At 41.4% G+C, this 19,316-nt stretch overlaps 1 protein-coding gene across 5 annotated transcripts in view; it reads left to right on the top strand.

The window, feature by feature from the left end:
- The first annotated feature begins 7,248 nt into the window (after positions 1–7,248).
- TTC7B (tetratricopeptide repeat domain 7B) overlaps positions 7,249–19,316 on the top strand; it is a 136,575-nt gene continuing 124,507 nt past the window's right edge. For all 5 annotated transcript variants that reach the window (XM_084288206.1, XM_084288208.1, XM_084288207.1 and 2 more), the window contains exon 1: positions 7,249–7,425. In XM_084288206.1, the coding sequence (XP_084144332.1) occupies positions 7,305–7,425 (121 nt within the window). In that variant the 5' untranslated portion in view covers positions 7,249–7,304. The remainder of the gene's footprint in view (positions 7,426–19,316) is intronic.

Below are 19,316 nucleotides of genomic sequence, written 5' to 3'. Positions count from 1 at the left end.
AGTGACATTTTGTAGGCTGCCAGCGCACAGTGCACCAATGACTTCAGTGAACTGTAATCTCAGCAAACTGTGATTTTGCAGGGTATCAAATTTAAATCATCTTTTGTCAAGCAAATAACTTGCATTTGACCAATTCATGTTACTTGAAAAGCATAAAGTCTTGTTTTGGAGACATGAAGTTGAAGAATCCACTGTCTCATTGATATTTAACCAAATAGTTAATTATCCTGATAACTTTTAAAGAAGATCTAATTTCTTATGTAAATTTGTTTGTCACAGGTCTCCAACTTTTGATTCTTATTTTCTCTATTAATCTATTAGTGTTTCATTTACATGTTTTATTTCCAAAACCTGAGAACGGTATTGTGGTGGTTCTGCCAAGTGGTATGGTATAGACTGTTTAGGCCAGGTCTTACCACCTAACTGCAATGCAGAAATGGCAGATCACACTTCTGTTGCTGGGTCCACATTTGCCAGATCTTAGTGTTTCTACCTTTCTACCCATTTGAAGTACAGGTCTCCTGGAATTTGCCCTAGCTGATTCTAGGAAGTTTCCTCCCCTTTCTGTAAATGACCTTGCTTTTGAAAGACCATGTGTAACTGTGTTTGTAGTTTTCCAGGTTTTTGCCTAGGGTCATGTCAGTCTAGGTAGTCTTTACCCTGCCACTATTCTCTGTCTTCCTTTAGCACAAGCACAACTCCAGCCTTCTCACAGGATGCCGCTGGCTTTCCCTGAGTTAGTCAGAAAGGCATGATGAGACTGAGGATGGCAACCCATCTATTCTATCTATAGAATCTAGTTCTACAATCCTATGATTATGAATCCTTTGTTTTAGGACTGTTGAGTACAAATTCTGGATTTACTGTTTTTGAGAATTCTCTTCAGTTATCAACATCATTAAAAAAAATAAAAAATAAAAAGAAAAAAGATTAAGTACTTGATTTTTATTCTTTACAAACACAAGAAAAATATTTTCTGAGCACTCCTTTATCTATATCATAAACATCCTACCTCAAACTAGTGAGGTAGCTGGAATTTTGTCGTGAGATTTCATCCTCAGTAGCTGCTGATCTCTGGATTCCTGTGATTTATTTAGTTTTCATGCACATTTGTTGTAATACACACAACATAACATTTTCCATTGGTGTTTTTAACTGTAGTCTACTGGTTTAGAAACTTAGAAATTATATGCAGTTTTTGACTCCCTCTGGTGGTCTAACACTTAGTTGGCAAGTTGTTTAACTTGATACAGTAACAAGGACAAAGTTTGAATGCCATATGATACTAGATGCTTAAAATGTAACTAATGTTGTTATCCCATGTGCATTTAAATAGTGATGGAGAAAATACTGCTGTTTATGAATAATCCATATTGTTTATTAGCAATGAATAGCTAGGACACATTGCAAAACAAAAATAATGAAAATTCGAATGTTTTCTTCTGTGTAACAATTCTATTTACTTGAAAGGATTGAATTTAGGTACTGGATAAGAGCTGTAACTCAGCTGCTGCACTCTGCTAGCTATACCAGTAATGTCAATGTCAGAAGCAGTTGATCTTTGTCTCTCCTTAAGTGGTCGCAGAAGTGCAGTTTGAAACACCAGTTATATAAGACAGCAATTCCTGTGTAGATGGAAATTGATCTTGGAACAAAACCTAAGTTTTACTTGGGCCAATAAAGTAATGCAATCAAGCAATTGTACTGCAGAAAGGAGAGCTACTTTATTCAGATTTAGGAAGGGTTTCCTATTTACTCAAATCTAGCTTCCTAATTTCCTAATGTTTAATAGGAATCTTGTTTTTATCTTTAATATATAGTTTAAAATGGTACAGGGCTTATTTTCTGTGCTGGATAGAACAAAATGAACCAAGAAGCAGTGCGCTAACTGAAGTGTAAAAAGGTTAGCTTGCATCTTTCTAAAAATACATAAAACGTTCTCCTTCCCCCACCCTCCTTTTTTTTAAATTCAGAATGCTTTTATTATGGCCACTTTTTTTGCATACATGAGTCAAAAAAATGTCTTTGCCACCAAGGTTCGATCTAAGAATATTGTTCTTCAGTTCAAGTGAGAGATTAAGATACAATTGGATAACATCCAGAAGTTAGCTAGAGTGTGTCTGCCAGTTTTGTTGTTGTGCAAGGACAACAGGAGACCCTCTTTTCTTGCAGCCCTGTGACCATCACCTGGTGGGGCAACAGTTTGACATGCAATAGGTAAGTTGCTATAAGCGTACCACAATGAAAGGTCTATGTTTACACCTTATCTGGCTCTTCTCTAAACTTTGAAGCAGCTAAAGTATTTCTTTTAAATCGTTAGAGCTTTGAGCAGGACTGAAAAGCTGTATACTGGCACAATATGTGTGAGAAAAAGCTAACTATGGTATCTTTGTTCCCATTTTGCTTCATGTTAGTCACTACAGTTAGTTTGAGATAGCAACTTTACTGGCAGTATAATGTTATAACTCTGTAAAAAATACTGTTGTGGAACAAGTAGTAATTAAACTTCGGCTATAAATATGTCTGTTAAGCCTATTGACATCAGTGAAATGCTTATTTTTAAATCTGGGAGGTGACATTGTTTCTCATGTTTCTTTGTACATGTAAATATATGCGTTTGTGATGTAGAGGATATTTCCAGAAACTTTATGAAAAGTTTAAAATGAAACACTGGGTCTAAACAATGTGATTGTTGAAATATATTGCTTATTAAATGGCACTTTTTGTTGCCCTTTCATTGTCAGCGTTGGTTCCTGTTTAGCATGAATGGCCTTGGAAAGAATCTGTTTTGGGGTCTGACTTTTTATCTTTTGCAGCACGATTAGTGACTGATCTTCAGATTCCAACTATCAATAGCAATGACTGTTTGCACTGTCATTTATTGAAGACTGAAAATAAAAATAAAGGGATGTCATGCAATTGTGAAAAATAAGTATTTGATTGTAAAGGCATGCTTTCCTCTTCAAATATCAATTATCCTTCCCATTATCTGACAAATGCACTATGAATTGAATCAGTCTGAAAGCAACGAGCTACAAAAGCAAAAGTCCATCGTGGAGGGGAAAAAAAAAAGTGCGTTCTAGGTTTTCCAGAACTGTTTTGTGTATGAATTTCAAACAACAGTAAGGGCTTTATGGTTTACAAGTTAATGTACATTCTCAGATGTAACTATCTTATCTTTAAGAAAATAAAATCATATAAGTAAAAAACATTGAAATGTTGAAATACTTTGATATAGCATATTTCACTTCGTGTCCATAACTATTCTTCACTATGAGTTGGGGCAGAGGGCAGGCTGCATCTAGTCATGTGTGTAGTCAAATTGTTGATTTTTTGGGTGCTGTTAAATTCTCACTTTAGTTGCCTTTAAGTTGCTTTTTGCTACTCCCAAAAAGGAACCATGTGTCACTATGAAGTTAGTTCCTCTGACAATCTGCATATGGAAAATATCATAGAGATCACTGGCTTCATTAGGCATTGAGAACTCTGCATAATATGAGTAGTGAAACTAGGAAACTAAGTGAAAAAAAAATCCAGTAAGATTTTTGCTTGTATAATGTTTTCTTCACTGTAGAGAAATAACTTCTCACATTCACACATTTTGGCCTGAAAATTTTTGCATTTCACATTTGACAAAATGTCATATAAATAGTAGTTGAATATGTTTTCTTTAAAATACAAATAATATTTGAACTGCATCTCTGATAACCTGCAGTAGGATATACTTATTGTCTTAACAGAGATTGAAGTGTTCATCTGGAGTGAAAGATAAGATATTGGTGAAATAAAGATTTGTGTTGAGGAAAAGCTTCTCTTTTTAATTTAATTTTAAATTCCATTTATGTTCTGTGGAGTTGAAATAAGGACTTACGTGCTGTCTTCCATTACATTATATTTCCCTGAAAATCTTTCCATGATGTATGCTATAGCAACTTCAAAGAAGAAAATATTTTTAACAGTCAGCACTTCAATTAGCAGCTTCAAACACATGCTTTAGAAGAAAAAACACTGGTCGATTGTGAAGGACTAAAACTAGAGTAATAAGTAAGCTTGCATATTAAACACTTCTGTTAATAGTGAAGGAACTTTATACACATAGCCTTTGACACAAATTGAATTTTAAGCTTCAACTAGCCTCTTCTCTCAAGGGCATACATACCAGTGAGCTGACTTTAGCACAGCTGTCAGGAAAATCATGCTTTTACTTTTGTTATTATTTATTATTATTTTAGAATAAAGGAAAGCTGGAACAAAGATGAAGTTTGGTTCCTCCCCTGGCATTTCAGCATCGAATAGTATTTGTGTAAGAAGCCAGAAAATCTATTTATAATAAACCCAGTGATCTTGTAAATTTGCTTGCCTTTTTTTCTAATATGAGTTACTAGCCTTCTGTTTGAATATGTGACCTTTAAAAATACAAGTAGTATTTGAATTGATTTTTCTGATTCCTTGTTTAATTATCTTAGTAGAGATTGAAAAGTTTTATATAAATCTCGGTATTCTCTAAAATTATTAAGATTTAACAGTTTAAACACCTGTCACTTTTGTTTCCCATAATACTGCATGGAGTAGTTGTACTGAAAACTTTGTTAAGTCTATTTTCAGGTTGCTTGAAGTACCAGAGTACATATCAAGGTGTTCCTATGGACTGAAAGCCACTGTTTCTTCATACCTAGCTCATGAAGTTGCACTGAACAATCAAGTATTAGTTCTCTTATTGCCCTGTATTTGAGGAGGTGGGGTGTTGAGTGGGAAGGGTAGCGTAGGGCAGAGTGCTTGAGCAACACAACCTAGCTTCTTTCCCTGCATTTTGATTTTACATACTTTTCAGAAACCAGATGCATTTCATTATTTTATACAGTTATGGGTCATCTACAGTAGAATCTTAGAGCAGTCTTAGGTATAGGGAAGTTTCACTAACGTTAAAGCAGACATCCTAATTGTTCCAATGTATTTCAAAATATACTAATTCCTTTTGCATAGATGTCTCACTTCATAAATAGTAACTACTGAGATAATAAGTCTGATGAGCTGTTATGTAAATATTTTAATACTATTCTTTTGCTGGTAGCTTTTACTGAAATGATGTGATTAGTGCTAACAAAATGTGTTAAAATTGCTATGAATAAATATGAATAATCTTCATAAGCAAATTAACTATTTGGGAAAATTCAAATGTTAATTTCTTCCTCTTATGCCTAAAAGAACTGGTAGTTATGATGTCAACAATTTTCAGCTACCATTCATTTGCTGTTTCATTTTTCATTTCATTCTTTTATCTGACCAGTAAAATATCCTTCTGTAATCAACGTAACGTCGTCTGGATCTTCTGAGACCTCACTTAAACAAAAAATGTTTTAGCACATCCTTCTTCTTTTACTTTTGTTGCAGTATTAAATATTCTTTCCATTCCTGTAGCACACTCCACTGTATTTCTTAAACACTGTTATGTTCTGCTATTACTAGGTTCTGTTTCACTTTTTAAAATTTGAAGTATATGTTGCTTGAATTTGAACTGTAGCCTGAAAGCACTCTAACAGCAGCTTGAGGGAAAGCCAGGTTAATATCCAAGGCTTGCACTATTATGATTTGGATAGTACTGGGAATGAAAAATAAATTAGTTGGAACCCTGAGAAGGGCATATGTTACTTGGCATAGAGTTGTGGTTTGACAGCCTAAGGGTACAAGCAAAGCAAGGTTTGTAGGAAGAGGGTATTTTATGAGATTGAGCAATGCAGCTGCGGACAAGTGTTTAGTCTCACAAGCCTAAAGGGTCTGCACCTGGCCAATTAATGATTTGATGGCGCTGTTGTTTTCCTATCTTTAACAAGATTCATCCTTATTCCGGTCTTTCCATTGGTGGTCAGAATCAAAGAAAGCTTCTCAAACTGCCTGTCACTAGTATTTGTGGTACACACATCACTTAGGAAACATCACAGAAATTCTGTGATGTGGATAACAGCTCTACCAATGCCCATAGGCGTGTCGTGTTTGCATGTAGCTGAAACATTTATATAACTGCGTGCAAAGGTGACTGGTGATAGTATTATTCCCCGAGTTTGAAGATCATAGTTCATAGGGTTTGAGGAATATGTACTAACAGTTATGACACAGTGGTTAATTTGTTCTCATGCTAGTAATGCTGTTGCTCCAATTTGAATTTTGAGTTTGTGATCCTGACATTTCTGAAGACTAAAATACACAAGATCCAGAGTGGTGCAATGTGTGCTACAGCAACGCCAGCATCCAGCCCGTGTTTTGTATCTTCACATCAACAGGCAGATCATAACCCTTCAAAGTCAAGCATATGCAGATTGGCCTCACTGACTTCTCTTTTCTGTGGATAATGAGAATAAGTTATACAAGTCTGCACTTGGATGTGGAGGAAGATGTTTAGATCATTTAAATTCACATTGTGTCTAGTGTACTGGGTTACACTGCATCTCTGCAACCAGTTCTGTGGGAGGGGCTCCATACTTACATTGGGAAAAGTAGCAATGGGTGCTTTTGCTACATGTTTCAGTGCAAATCAGTTGTGACAGTTTTCTTCTGAGGTCTCAGTAAGTTTGTGGAACTGGTGTGTCATGTTGCACTTGACAAAGATACATTATATTTATTCAAATTGCTTTCAGCTACTATTTTGTTCCATGCAAAGGTTGGAAATGCATTTGTTCTCTCAAAAGGTAGGGAAGGGTGTAATACAGGTATAGCTGTGCCCTCTGCCCTTAATGAAAGGAACAGGTCAGGACCCAGCTACCCAGGCCAAGCTGCAGTCCCCGTTTCTGTGTGATGAGATGTGAAGCAGCGTGTCAGGGCCAAGGTGTGGTGTGACATGTGTGGACAGAAACGGCAACTGGATTAAAAAACCCTGAGGTAGAACAGGTGAGAGCTTTCACGGCGGAAGAAGAGGAGACCACTGAAGGCAAGAACTGTTTTTGTGTCATGTTTTGGGGAACAGCTCGCGCTGCCTCTTTCCCCACGAGCCGCTGGGCCTCAGCTCGGTCCCGGGGGCTGTGAGGGCGGCGGCACGGCCCGGCGGCCGCCTCAGCCCGGTGGCGGCGGCGGGGCCTGTGGTGGCCGCGCTCCCGCCGCTGCCCGCCAGGGGGCGCCGCTCCCGGCCTCGGGCCGCCGCCGCCAGTTCCGCCGCTCCCGGCGCACAGGCGCCCGGTGCCGCCGTCCTGTCCCCGCCCCCTCCTCCTCCTCCTCCTCCTCCTCCTCCTCCTCCTCCTCCTCCTCCGTCCCCTCCTTCCCGCCCGCTCCCGCAGCCCCGGCCCCTTCCCCCGGCGGGGCCCATCGGCCCGGCCATGGCCACCAAGAAGGCGGGCTCGCGGCTGGAGACGGAGATCGAGCGGTGCCGCTCCGAGTGCCAGTGGGAGCGGATCCCCGAGCTCGTCAAGCAGCTCTCGGCCAAGCTCATCGCTAACGGTGCGCGGCGGGGCCGGGCGGGCCGAGGCCGAGGGGCGGCCGCCGGGGCTCCCGGGCAGGTGCCGGTGGGGCTGCGCCGGGGGGGCCCGGCCCCGGCAGCGGGGGGGGACCGGGGGGCGCCGGGGCCGTGCGGAGCCCTCCTGCAGCCCTCCTGCTCCGGGTCCTGCGTTGCTCTGTGTGCCGGAGGGTCCGCGCCGAGCCCGTGTCGAGGCTCGCTGCCCTGCGGGGTAAGGCAGCGCTGCCTCGCCTCGTTCCCCGTCGCTAGCGATGAGCGGTGCGGGGCGCCCCGACCTTTGTTTCTCGCGTCCCGAACTTTTCAGCGCGTAGCTGAGGGAGGTGGGAGCGCAGGCTGGGCTGGGGGCGCGCAGCGAAGGGCTCCCTGGCTTGGCTCTGCCCCTGAGGAACGCCGAGGGGACGGTGTCTGAGCTCCCTCCTCTGCGTGAGCTGCACCCGGGGGCGTTTGTGGGGAGAAATAGGTGTGGGGAGACAGGGCTTGGGGTGACCTCAGGGGTGAGAAGTTAATAGGGAGGCTGAGGCGTGAGGCCGGTGGCACCGGGATCATGCTGCAAAGGGTTGGCGTGTTTAGGTGGAGAAGACAAGTGCATGGCTCAGGCCTGCAGAAACACAACCAGAAGAGCAAAAGCCAAAATCAAAGCAGGGAGGAGACAGAGAATTTAAGGATAGATGGATCAGGAGTAGATAGACTTAGGTGTGTTGGCCTTAAAAACAGCTGGGTAATGATCCTGAAACACACTGGTATTATACTAGTTAAAAATAGACAGAAGTGAAAAGGTGAAAGGTGTTAGTTTGTTTTAAGGACGTGCTTTATTGAGGTGTAGACTATGGACTAGAGATCGGTTCAGGCAGAGATGAATGGCTTTTGGCTGTCTGATTGAGAAGAATGATGATCTCTGAATTAGCATCTGTTAAGGTATTTCAGATATTATTGATAGCTTGACTTCGATTTCTCTGACCAGGGAACTCTTTACCTAGCTGAAGCACATCAGAGAAGTTGATGAGGTCTGTGTAACTTTACACATCAGTGACTTTACCATTGTTGTGCCTTCTAGATTCTGTACCAGTCAGAGTACACATTATTATTAGAGCATTTTCTGATCTTTAAAACATGGATAAGTGTTGAATGTGGATTTCATCTCTTTATGATAGCATAGAAAGGATTGCATCAATATCCCAGGCTTCCAAGCTCTAGCTAAATGAGAAGGACATCAACAGTAAGTGAAGTGGTAGTGAATCTCCGTTTGTAGCAGAGGAAGGCAGAGAGAGACCTGTATCTAATGAAATACAAGCCTGGGCTGTTGAGAGTATCTAAAACCACAAGTTTGTGGTCTAGATGCCGGTGTGACCAATAGGTTGAAGGCTAAGGTTATCAGCTAGCCAGACAACAAAGAGGCAGGGCCTCTATTCTACCCATGAAGGCATACAGACTGAAAGATGTTTTGCTGCATAGCCCTGTTGTTAGTTGATCTGAAGCAGTTAATTTAAGAAAAGGTATTTGGAACCTCACTGCCTCCTTCTGCAGCAATGTTTGCTTTTACAAATTGGCTAGGGAATAATAACAGAAGATTTGCTTTTTGGCTAAACATAGAACAATTTAGGAGCAGTGGAGGAATGATTTAAAAGTGTAAGGAAAGAAAAAAGAGGGGAGAGGCTATTCATTCTGTCCATATATTGTTGTGTGGGATTGGCTCTGACTCTTGAACACTGGAACATTTTGAGTAGGCTTGATTATTGTATTGTTTGTTCTGTTTTGTTCTGCTGATGGCTCCTGTTTACTCCCTCCTAAAATTAGGGGTTTGCTTAAAACCTGACAGTGGTTCAAATATAAATGACAGTTTACATAGGATTTTGGATATACAAAAATGGCACTTACTGGAACTAATTTCTGTATCTGGATTGTGTTTGAAAGGCTTGTAAACTTACTGAGCTTTCAGATAAACAGGGAGGAGAAATATTAATGGATCGGTCACTGCCTTTGGTACTCTATAAGTAACAGTCACAATTTGGATCATGGAAAGTGTCTGCTCTGTGACTTGCATTGTCTTTACAAAAGGATAAATAGATAAAAGAAAGGTCTTTCAGCTCATAGTTGTTAGCTGTTTATGCAGTTTGTATTATGTTTCTCTCCTTCAGAACCAGGACTCAGCAGCAGTAATAAGGTTCACGCCATATTACACAAATCTCTGTTTGAGCTCTTGCTTCATCAGCACTCCCGTAAAAGGTCGGTCAGAGCTGTCATGTGCGGGTGTGGTGAGTTAGCCCTGGCCAGCAGCAGATGCCCACCCTGCCTATCCATCTCTCCCCTTCCCTAGTGGGGCAGGAAATAGGGTAAATAGATAGAGATGGGGAGATCACTTACTGGCTTCTGTTACAGGCAAAACAGACCTGATTTGGGGAAAGTTAAATGATTGCCAGTTAAAATAGAATCAGATAGTGAAAAGCTAAACGACATCCAAACAACACTTGGTCCCCCCTTTCACAGGTTCAACTTCACTCCTTCACCTGAGCCCCTCCTTGCGTGGTGTGGGTGCAGAGGGGTCGCAGTCAGTTTCTCCCTGCTCTTCCTTCTCACACTTTTCTTTTACTTTGGCACAGGCTCCCTACAGGCTGAAGTCTTTCAGGCAAAAAATGTGCTCTGGCCTGAGCTCTGCATGGCCTGCAGCTCCTTCAGGGCATGTCCACCTGCTCCGGTGTGGGACCTCCCTGGGCAGCAAGGAGATCTGCTCTAGCACCTTGAGCACCCCTCCTGGTGTTCCCTCTGCAGGTTCTCACTCTTCCTGTTCTATAGTCTCTCTGTTCTTATTTTGCCCTTCCTAAGTACGGTTTCCCAGAGGTGCTGCTGGCTTGAGATGGGCTCAACCTTGTCCTGCTGTGACTCTGGGAACTGGCTGTGTCTGGCTTCTTCCCACAGTAGCCACCCCTGCAGTCCCTCTGCTGCCAGCACCTTGCCTCCTATACCCGGCGTAGCAGGATTTACAGAAATTGTAGTGTGGAAATCATCGTGCTACTCTGAGGTTCATGGAGATGTGGTATTTGGCTACTCTGTACTCTGGTTGTAAGACAGGTGCCTGTCCCCAGAGTCCACATCCTGATTGTAACTTATTAAACAGAACTGAGACAAACCCCAAGTTACTAAAAATAAAATCTGAAAGCAGTTTTCACTAGTGAAACTCTGTGTGTTCCCCAGTAGTTTGAGTAACTGAGAAAAGGTTCTTCTAAGAAAGTGATCCAAACAAACTTTAGGTAAAATTCAATGAACTGAACCAATGTTGCAAATAAGCAGCTTGGTGGCAGAGCACTGTCTTGAAAGTTAGCAAAAGGGCCAAGTCCAAACTTACTTGTTCACAGGTTACTGGAGAAGGTAAAATAGTAAATGTTAGATATCTACAATTAATCAGAATGTATTTAAAAATGTGCCCCAAATTGGGAAGCATCAGTTAAAGGATTATTTTCTATTTTAGGGCAGCCTGAATGGACCTGATTTTAATAAAGGCCTTAATATATAGGAGAAACGTGTACAGCTTTGTCTTGGCTTCAAAAACTCAGTTGTATGCAGGAAATGCAGAGTGCTTTAAGAGATTAAAAAACAACAACAAAACTTTTTATATTTTTAATAGATATGTAACGTTGCTATTCTCAAATACTGAAAAATAAGGCTTATGAAATACCTGTGATGATTGTTTTTCTGTAAGTTCACCATAACATGTTGATCTTACAGGTGACTTGTGTATTTTATTGTATTTATGGTCATTTTTATTTATTTTTTTTTTGGTGGTGGGGTTGAAACCTCTGTAGTATTTTCAGTGAAAATGTTACAACCATCGTGGTTTTGGGAACTGGGGTTCTCAAGGGTGCCTGGAATTTTGTGGTGTTCAAGCAGTAATTTTAGAAGTTAGCAACTGCATTTCAAAGCTGCTTTTAAGTCAGCCATGAATTTATGATGAAACAGCAGCATCTCGAAGGAGGTGACTGCAATGGACTTCTGCCCGAAGGCTGTAACTGCTCAGGGTGTCCTCCGAACATCAGCGTGCAAATATTTTCTTTCCTTCCTTTGGAGACACAGTGAGGAAACTGCAGGTCAGTTCAGCAGCGAGGTGAATGGATAAAATAAAGAATCTGTGAATTTCCGTGGGTATTTCCGGCCATTCATCGCTGCTACGCTCTGAACGTGACCTTGCTCAAGTTCAGTGAGATCTATGGCTCTGTCTGGAAAGGCACTGAGGAGGCAGATTTTTATAGCTCGTCAGGTAGAATGATGTAGTTCTGCAGAAACCTTAGCTGGTGTGAAATACTGCATTAATGGGGGGAGAGGATGCACACCCCACAAGTTCGCTGATGTGTGCACTGCCGAGAGCGTTGTGACATTGCATGAAACACAACATTACCTGCAGGGAGCAGGTTTGCTGGTGGGAGTACACCAGCCTGCTAACACTAGTCTTGCTTGTTTTATTACCCGTTGAATTTCTTACTGCCATTACTACCACATTTCCTTTGGTTTTGTTTTTTTTGTTATCTTTTCTCTGGCTGCCTTCCCCTCTAACAGCTTGTTTCTGTAGTTTCTGATTATACCTTTGTATCTTGCAGCCTTGCAGAATAAGGGAGCAGAGAGAAGTTAGGAGTGGGATTACTAAAACCAAAGGATCAGAAAGTATTTTGCTTATTTTTTTTTTTGTCACTTTCTCTGGTGCTTCTTTGTCTGGATATAAGTAGGAAATAAAAATAGAAACATCTTACCGGTTTTCATGTGTTTTGCTCTCTTGTGAAATACAAGACCTCAGATGTATGTTTAAAGCTTATCCTCGCAGTAAACCAGGGATTTCTAAACCTCTTAGGACTCATGCCCTACTTAGGTGTTTATCAAATTTGGTTGTTGTTTTATATATATGCAGTTTGCAAAGCAGATTTTATAGGCAAAGCTTGATGAAGAGGCCTGGATCTCTACCAGCAAAGTTTGCAGACAGAGGTGTGACATGCCTTCTGCATTCCCACAAAACGCCGTGCTGTCTCCTCCTTTGCATTCTTTCTTGCCTTCCTTCTTGCATTTGCAGTTGTTTTTACAGAACAAATGTACTAAGGACACACTTTTCTCTGAATGAAGAGCAAAGATGGTGGCAGTATTTAAATGCCTTGCTTTATTTCTGACTGTCACTTTGTTTCTTCAGACAGCCAGGGGTGTTACAACAGCGCGCTGACGATGTCGGTGTGCTGCTTGTGTTCCGACCGGCTTGTCATGCAGAGAGAAAATGCTGGCGTAGTCAGTCGGATTTCACAAGCAGCCCAGCTGGTCTAACACCTTGCTGCTGTTGTGTGGAGGAGTTCGTTCTTTCTTCCTACTTCTGTCAAGCTGCTCCTTCTGCGTGCCGTTTCTCCACTCACGTGTTCGTGGCCTCTCCCTGGAGCTGAAGCGCACCAGAGGTGGCACAGTTTGTGCCAGGCCAGCAGAAAACCTGCTGCTCCTCCGTATGGGTTGGTTTCTGCTGGCTTTCTGAGCCCCTTCGCCTCCTGGAGGGGTCTGTGGAGAGCCTCAGTGGGTGGAAAGTGAATAGCAGGCAGAAGAGGGCAAAGGGGCAGGGACCTCTTCCTTCTCGGAGGCTTTGCCAGCAGCAGCCTCCCGTTGTGTGGAAATGCGAGTGGTCCGAGTGAGTCCGCTAAGCTCTGCTGGGGACTTGGAGCCTGGAGCTGCTTGGATGAATTTCAGAGGAATCTTCCATATATTGCATTGTCAGACATGCAGTTTCCAAAATAGTTACAGCTCTTAATGATGGGTTGGGCCCATTCTGTTGCTTTGTTTAAGTCATGAGAAGAAATTGTAGCCTGAGCTATCTATTTATATATATGCTGCTACTTGTCAGTTGTATAGCTGCTGTAGGTTTTTTAAGTTAATTCTGAGGGTTGAAGTTTGGCATTAACTTTTCTATAGGAAAATTAGTTTAATAGCATAAGCTTATGGTCATCAATACCACTTCTGTTTGAATTTTATTTGGATGGTGAAAGAGAAGGGGCCAAAAGGTCCTTAACCACACCAGGTCTGGGCCATTCCCCCACCTCCCCCATCTGACTTGTAAATAACCAGATTTTCAGATTCGATGGTTACTTTCTCTGCAGTTTTGTCCCCACTGAATGTAATTTAATTGGTGGTCTGATCAGGAGTGACTGGAGACAACAACTTCATAAAAAGCGAAGTGGTAGGGTGTCTGTAAGTTGGAGGGAGGGAGGGTGTTTGGCTAGTGGTGCAACATCTGTTGGCAGCAAGACGTGTAATCATGAGAGAGCATTTGGGCTCTGCTCTGCTTTGAAGGTAGAGCTGGATCTCAGTGTTTCTCTGTCTGCACACCTATGACAGAAGGCACGGTGGAACTTACTAATAAGCTGCTCTGATCAGAGATGTTACCAGGTACTTTTTTGCTTCAGGAAACGCTGCATCAGATTCCTCAGGTTGTCACCCCACTGATGATCTGTGTGATGCCACAGATTCCACTCAAGCATATATGTGTAAACAGAAATCCTTCACTATAATCTGTCCTATACTTCAAGAGAAGGCAATACATGAAAGTATTGATTTGTTTTAATGTAGTTAAAGTAATTATATGTATATATATATAATTTTTCTACATCTCTATAGTGTGTGCTGTTTTTTTTCCCTTTTCTACAGGATCTTGGTTCATTCAGTTCACAGAATAGACCAACCTCTGGAGACAGAGTAATAAATCTTAAGGCCGGAAGGGTACCATCAAATAATCCATTCTGTTTTAACTATCTTGACCACTGCCTGAAATCTGTAAAATTTGTAATATTGTAGCAGGAAGAAAACTGTTTACCTTAAGCACTCAATTTTTACTAAGTTTATCGCCTATATTAGTATTCTGTAGAGAAGGCAAATTAATAACAATTAAACAAAAGCCCCCAGTTTTGATACAGCTGCCCTACAGCTCGTGTTTCTGCTGTGTAACAGGTGAAAGGTGGTAAAGCAGAGAAAGGACTTTGGAACATGTGCTTGCATTGTCTAGAAAGGAGGAGAGGATCAGGACTTGACCCTAACAGATACTTAGGGGTTGTCTTTGATAATGAAAGTAAGTCCTGAACGTTTCATGTAGAGTGGGGACAAGAGTCACTGTCCTATTACATGGTTTCCTTTTGCCTTCCATTTAAATATTCTCTAGGGATTTTTCTTGGTAGCAACAGGAGAACTGGCTTGTCCTTTGAGAGACAAGCAAGAAGCAAGACTGAAAAGAATTCCTATCTACCATGGCATGTGCTTTTCCTGTTCTCAAAGCCACTCTTTTGTTTTCTTTGTAACATAAACAAAATGTAAATGGGAAATATGGGAAATAAACTATTTTTTCTCATTCTCCCTCAGTGTGGTTACTAGAACTCTCAGCTTTTAGAAGAAAATTTGCAAATATGGACAAACACTTGCCATTCCCAGTTAAACACTCAGAGGTAATGGTAATCATCCCACTTGCCACACTTCTTGGCTTCATATTGCAGTTGAGTGAATCAGCCAAGTTTAATTTCAGCATTTGACATTTATCAATAATGTAGATGATATGTTGTGGCTGTCCTGATCTGGTTATTTACTGTTGTGATGATCTTAATATTTCACAAAAATCTGGGAGTTGGAATTTAAAAGAACAAACAAACATGCAAATAATCTAGTTTGAAATGATTGTTGGAGTTTGCAGTTCTTAATATGTGCCCTCATAAAGCAATTTTTTGTAGTAGTGTTACCGTGGGAGTAAATTTGGTTAATCTTTGAGCATATGCATAAATAGTCTAGGAATCTGTAATATTTTCCTTCAGGCTTTGGATGTCAGACAGGAAAATTGCCTAGATACTACAGAGCTGCACAGGAAAATGGAGCCAGGCTCTCTGTACTTAAGAGGCAGAGGAGTGAAAGACTGCAGATAATTAAAGGTGCTAATCAGTAGCATTGAGTTTCTTTGGGCAGCTGACAGTGTGCATTCTGCTTCTGGTTCTACATGTGTGTGGTCTGAATCAGCCTGCAGGCTCTGTGCGGGTAGTATCGGTTGGTCCGTGCCCTGTATCTGGCCCAGCTCCTGCTGTCCCCAGCAAGCCGACCGGACAGGATCCTGGGCAGCCTGCTCGAGCTGGTCCTACTCGGAGCTGGGCAGGGGCATGAGATCTCCAGAGGCCCCTCAGCCACCTGGGATTCGGTGATCCAGGATATCCAGATCCTTCTGCTTGGAAGAAAGCTCCATTTCAAAGTGGTTGTCTTAATAAATGCACTTTTGGATGCAATGAGAGATTTTAGTCATCTTCTTCATCTGCTTTTACAGAAACTTTGCTCTGAAACTGTTTGTCTGGGTAACATATAGAGCAGTTGACCTCTTTGGGATCCTTATTGATGCACTCCTCTTCTGGGTATAAATTCCTCAGTTTTTTAGATTTAAGCTAATGTGTCCTCAGTCTAATGTGTTCTCAGAAGTCTGAGGAAAAACCCTCTCCAAATAATGCAATGTGCAGTTCTGCAAGTTCTCTGAGCCTTTAGTAGTACCTTTAGAGAGAAGAAGAAAAGTTTTACTTTTTCCTCCCCAGGCTGGTTTCCCTCTGGGGAAGACTTGAAGCACCACAGCAGAGATGATGAGCTGGGCCTTGAAATCTCATACATCTCATTTTCCATACACACACCCCTCCTCCCCCCTTAGCTCCTTTCTCCCCTACTTCCCGCTCTCCCGTTCCCCCCCACTTTTTTTCCTTTGTCATTTCTGAGTAGCCCTGCGTTCAGACACGAGGATTTTTTCTTTCTGTCTGGAATCCAGTGCAGCCCAGGTGATGCAGCGGTAGCTTCTTTCTGTTCTGATAACTCCACACTTGATGGAATTGGTCTCACCTCCTGCAGTGTCTTCATTTTCAGCTATGGTAACAGTATCCCCTTGGTTAAATGCATCCAGACAATTATGCATTTTAAGCACTCTGAAATATGTTACCTGAGACACTGAAGATTTTGGTGGAGAGTGTGTGAAATGATTCAGTACGCTTCTAGCTTTATCTGTTTACTCACAAGGAAAGATTAGAGCTTGTGTGGCTGCTCACCTCAGATTCCGTAGCTAGTTTGCTCTGTGTTTCCTCTTCCTAAGCACTTCCTATTCAAATTCACATCCTTGGGGCTTGAGTCTGAGGTTGAGCCTCTTTGCTGAAATCTTTGTGGGAGGAGATTTTATCCTAATTGTGCACATTTTTCTTGCAGCTGTGTAATTCAGAAGAGAGAGAGAGAAAAAGAAAAAGCACTAAAAATAATTCTTTTAAAATGTGACCATTTGGCATATAAGAAAGGAAACTTCTCCCCCCCCCCCCACATACTCTTTCTGGCTTGAGATGCTGAGCTGTAAAGGCTGAGTAAGATGCAACTATTTTTGTTAGCACAGGATCACGGACACTCTTGCTGGTGTACCACAGCAGAACAACAGCGATGTTTAATTGCAGAGGAACATCTTGTGCGTGGAGCCTTGATACCAGGAGCTGGGTTTCTGATGGCTGTTGCCAGAGAGGTGTTAACAACTGTAAGAGGCACTCTTGCATTGCACCATCCCAGTATTTCATCGTGCTATTAAAAGCAACTGAAGCAAATAATTATTGTACCCTTTAAAACTATTTTACATTTTCTGCATGAATATTAAGAACATTTTAGAAAATGCATGAACAGTACTTGTAGCCTAGATAACATTTTTTATTTTTGCTTTGATTTTTATCCAAGACTTGAACCACCACAGGAGAAGTAACACTTTAATAAAGCAGCTATCAGCTACTCAGCAGAACAACAGGTAACAGATTCATTAGTTTTATTCTGAACACTTAATCATTCACTATGGCTTTATCGTGGTGTGCTCTGGGATTAAATGAAATTTTAAAATCACCTCTTGGAGAAGGATTCTGCAGGCAAGAGAAACAGCCCCTGTTCTGTATTCCTTTGAGGTTAAATGTTTGTATTTTTGAGCTGTGTGCAGTGTAGTCATTCTTCACTTTTTCTCCTTTTTGTGCTTAAGCCTACTTTTAGAAAGGAAATTAATTAGAAATAGATATTTCTCCTAAACAGACTGCTAACAACTCCTGTGTTCTTCAGCAAATGCCTTGAGATTATGGTAACGTTCATCAGAAAGTATTTTATATTTTAGCATATAATTTAGTGGATAATTCATTTTTTTGTAATTCTCTGTTTTTCTGTAACTACTTTGGATCCCAATGATATGGTAACAATGTTGCTTCAAAAAGTAGATGTTAAAAACCAAGTTGCAAAGCACCTGTCATGACGCTGTTTTTAGGCACTGTTTTACAAAGACATGTTACTGTGTGTTTTTGTTACTTCTTGTTTGGTTTCTCCTGTCTTTAGGCCAGCCTTTACTCTTGTTTTCAGGATGGTCAGGGTTGATACGTATTGCACAGAGGATAGCTATGCCTGCACAAGGTTCTTCTCAAGACACTATATGAGTGTGGCTAAGCTTTCTCTAAGCTGAAAGAAAACAGCAGGCCTGTGTAGAAACATCTTTTTTATTTTGCTTTTGCTTCCTATGCTAACAGAAATGGTTATTTTACCTAAAGCATCTATGAGTTTGACTTGCATTACCAAGGTGCTCAGCCTCTGACTAGAAACTTGTCTTTGGACAGGCTCCCCAGGGCAGCGGTCAGAGCACCCAGCCTGCTGAAGTTCAAGAAGCATTTGGACAATGCTCTCAGACAGATGGTCTGATTTTTGGGTGGTCCTGTGTGGAGCCAGGATTTGGACCCAGTGATCCTTGTGGGTTCCTTCCAACTTTGGATGTTCCATGATTCTGTAACTACAGGCAGAGAATTTCATATTAGTCAAGTGGACAATATCAGTGATGCTGTGATCTTGTAGAAACAGATGGGCAAGCTAGCCTGTCCTTCTCCAGCTAGGAAGTGATTCTGTTATGCAATTGTGATATAGAGCTAGCTCTACTCTGTAATTAGTGCTGATGGGCTCTTCAGCAGAAGAATTGATGAATATCAGGAATTTTATAGTGATCCGTAAGTATCTCAGTTTTCTGAAAGTGGCAAAGTGATTTTCATGGTACTGGAATTGTTTACCAACAGGTTTTATTTTTGAAACATCTATTTAGATGAACTGAAGCTAGGCTTCAAGGTATGCAAAGTATGCTGTTTACACAGTTTAATTCCTAATAAAGTGTCTTAGAGAACAATTAGATCATGTGTGCTAAAAGAAAGAAAAACATTTTTTTTTTTCTCAGACATTACTTATATTATTACAGAATGTCTTAAGGAATAGATAATACTGATCAAAATCTCCCTGCCAGACCTATGGGTTCATAAATGTTTCCTTTTAGAAATGTCCGTGTAATTGTAACTCTCAACCTCCGTGGTGCTTGTAACAATCTGACTTTCACAGGATGGCTGGCAAGCCTCAAGCCAACGCTTTGTTAATAGAGCACTCCTTCAGTCATAATTTGATATAAAACCTTATTGCCAGTTTCTGGCCCTGACTCACCGACTTAACAGATGAGTAACGCGATAAAAAAGAAAATCCTTCTCTGCAGTAACTTTTATGGCTTGTGTTCTGCGACCAGTGGTCTTCCAGTGTTAGTCATCAGAGGCTGCATGAGTGGAGTGCTGAAACCAGGACAGTGATGAAAGGCAGTCTGACAGTGACTGCTTCTCCTGCAGTACTATCTCATGGTATATGGCAGTGCTGCAGGGAAGGGGCACGTTGTGCCAAACGCAGATGACCCGAAATAATAGCTTCTGGTTTGATGCTTAAACAGATCTATGTATAAGTTGCAGCTGTTGTTTTCTCCTCTCCCACCTCTCCTCTGAAGGAAAGTATGTGTAATGCATGTTGCTGCGCTGTGACTATTGCTAGGTAGTGCATGAGTTGGTAG

Source organism: Netta rufina (genome assembly GCF_964035555.1).
Source record: "Netta rufina genome assembly, chromosome: 5".
Lineage (NCBI taxonomy): Eukaryota > Metazoa > Chordata > Aves > Anseriformes > Anatidae > Netta > Netta rufina.
This window is presented reverse-complemented; position numbering and strand designations above follow the sequence as displayed.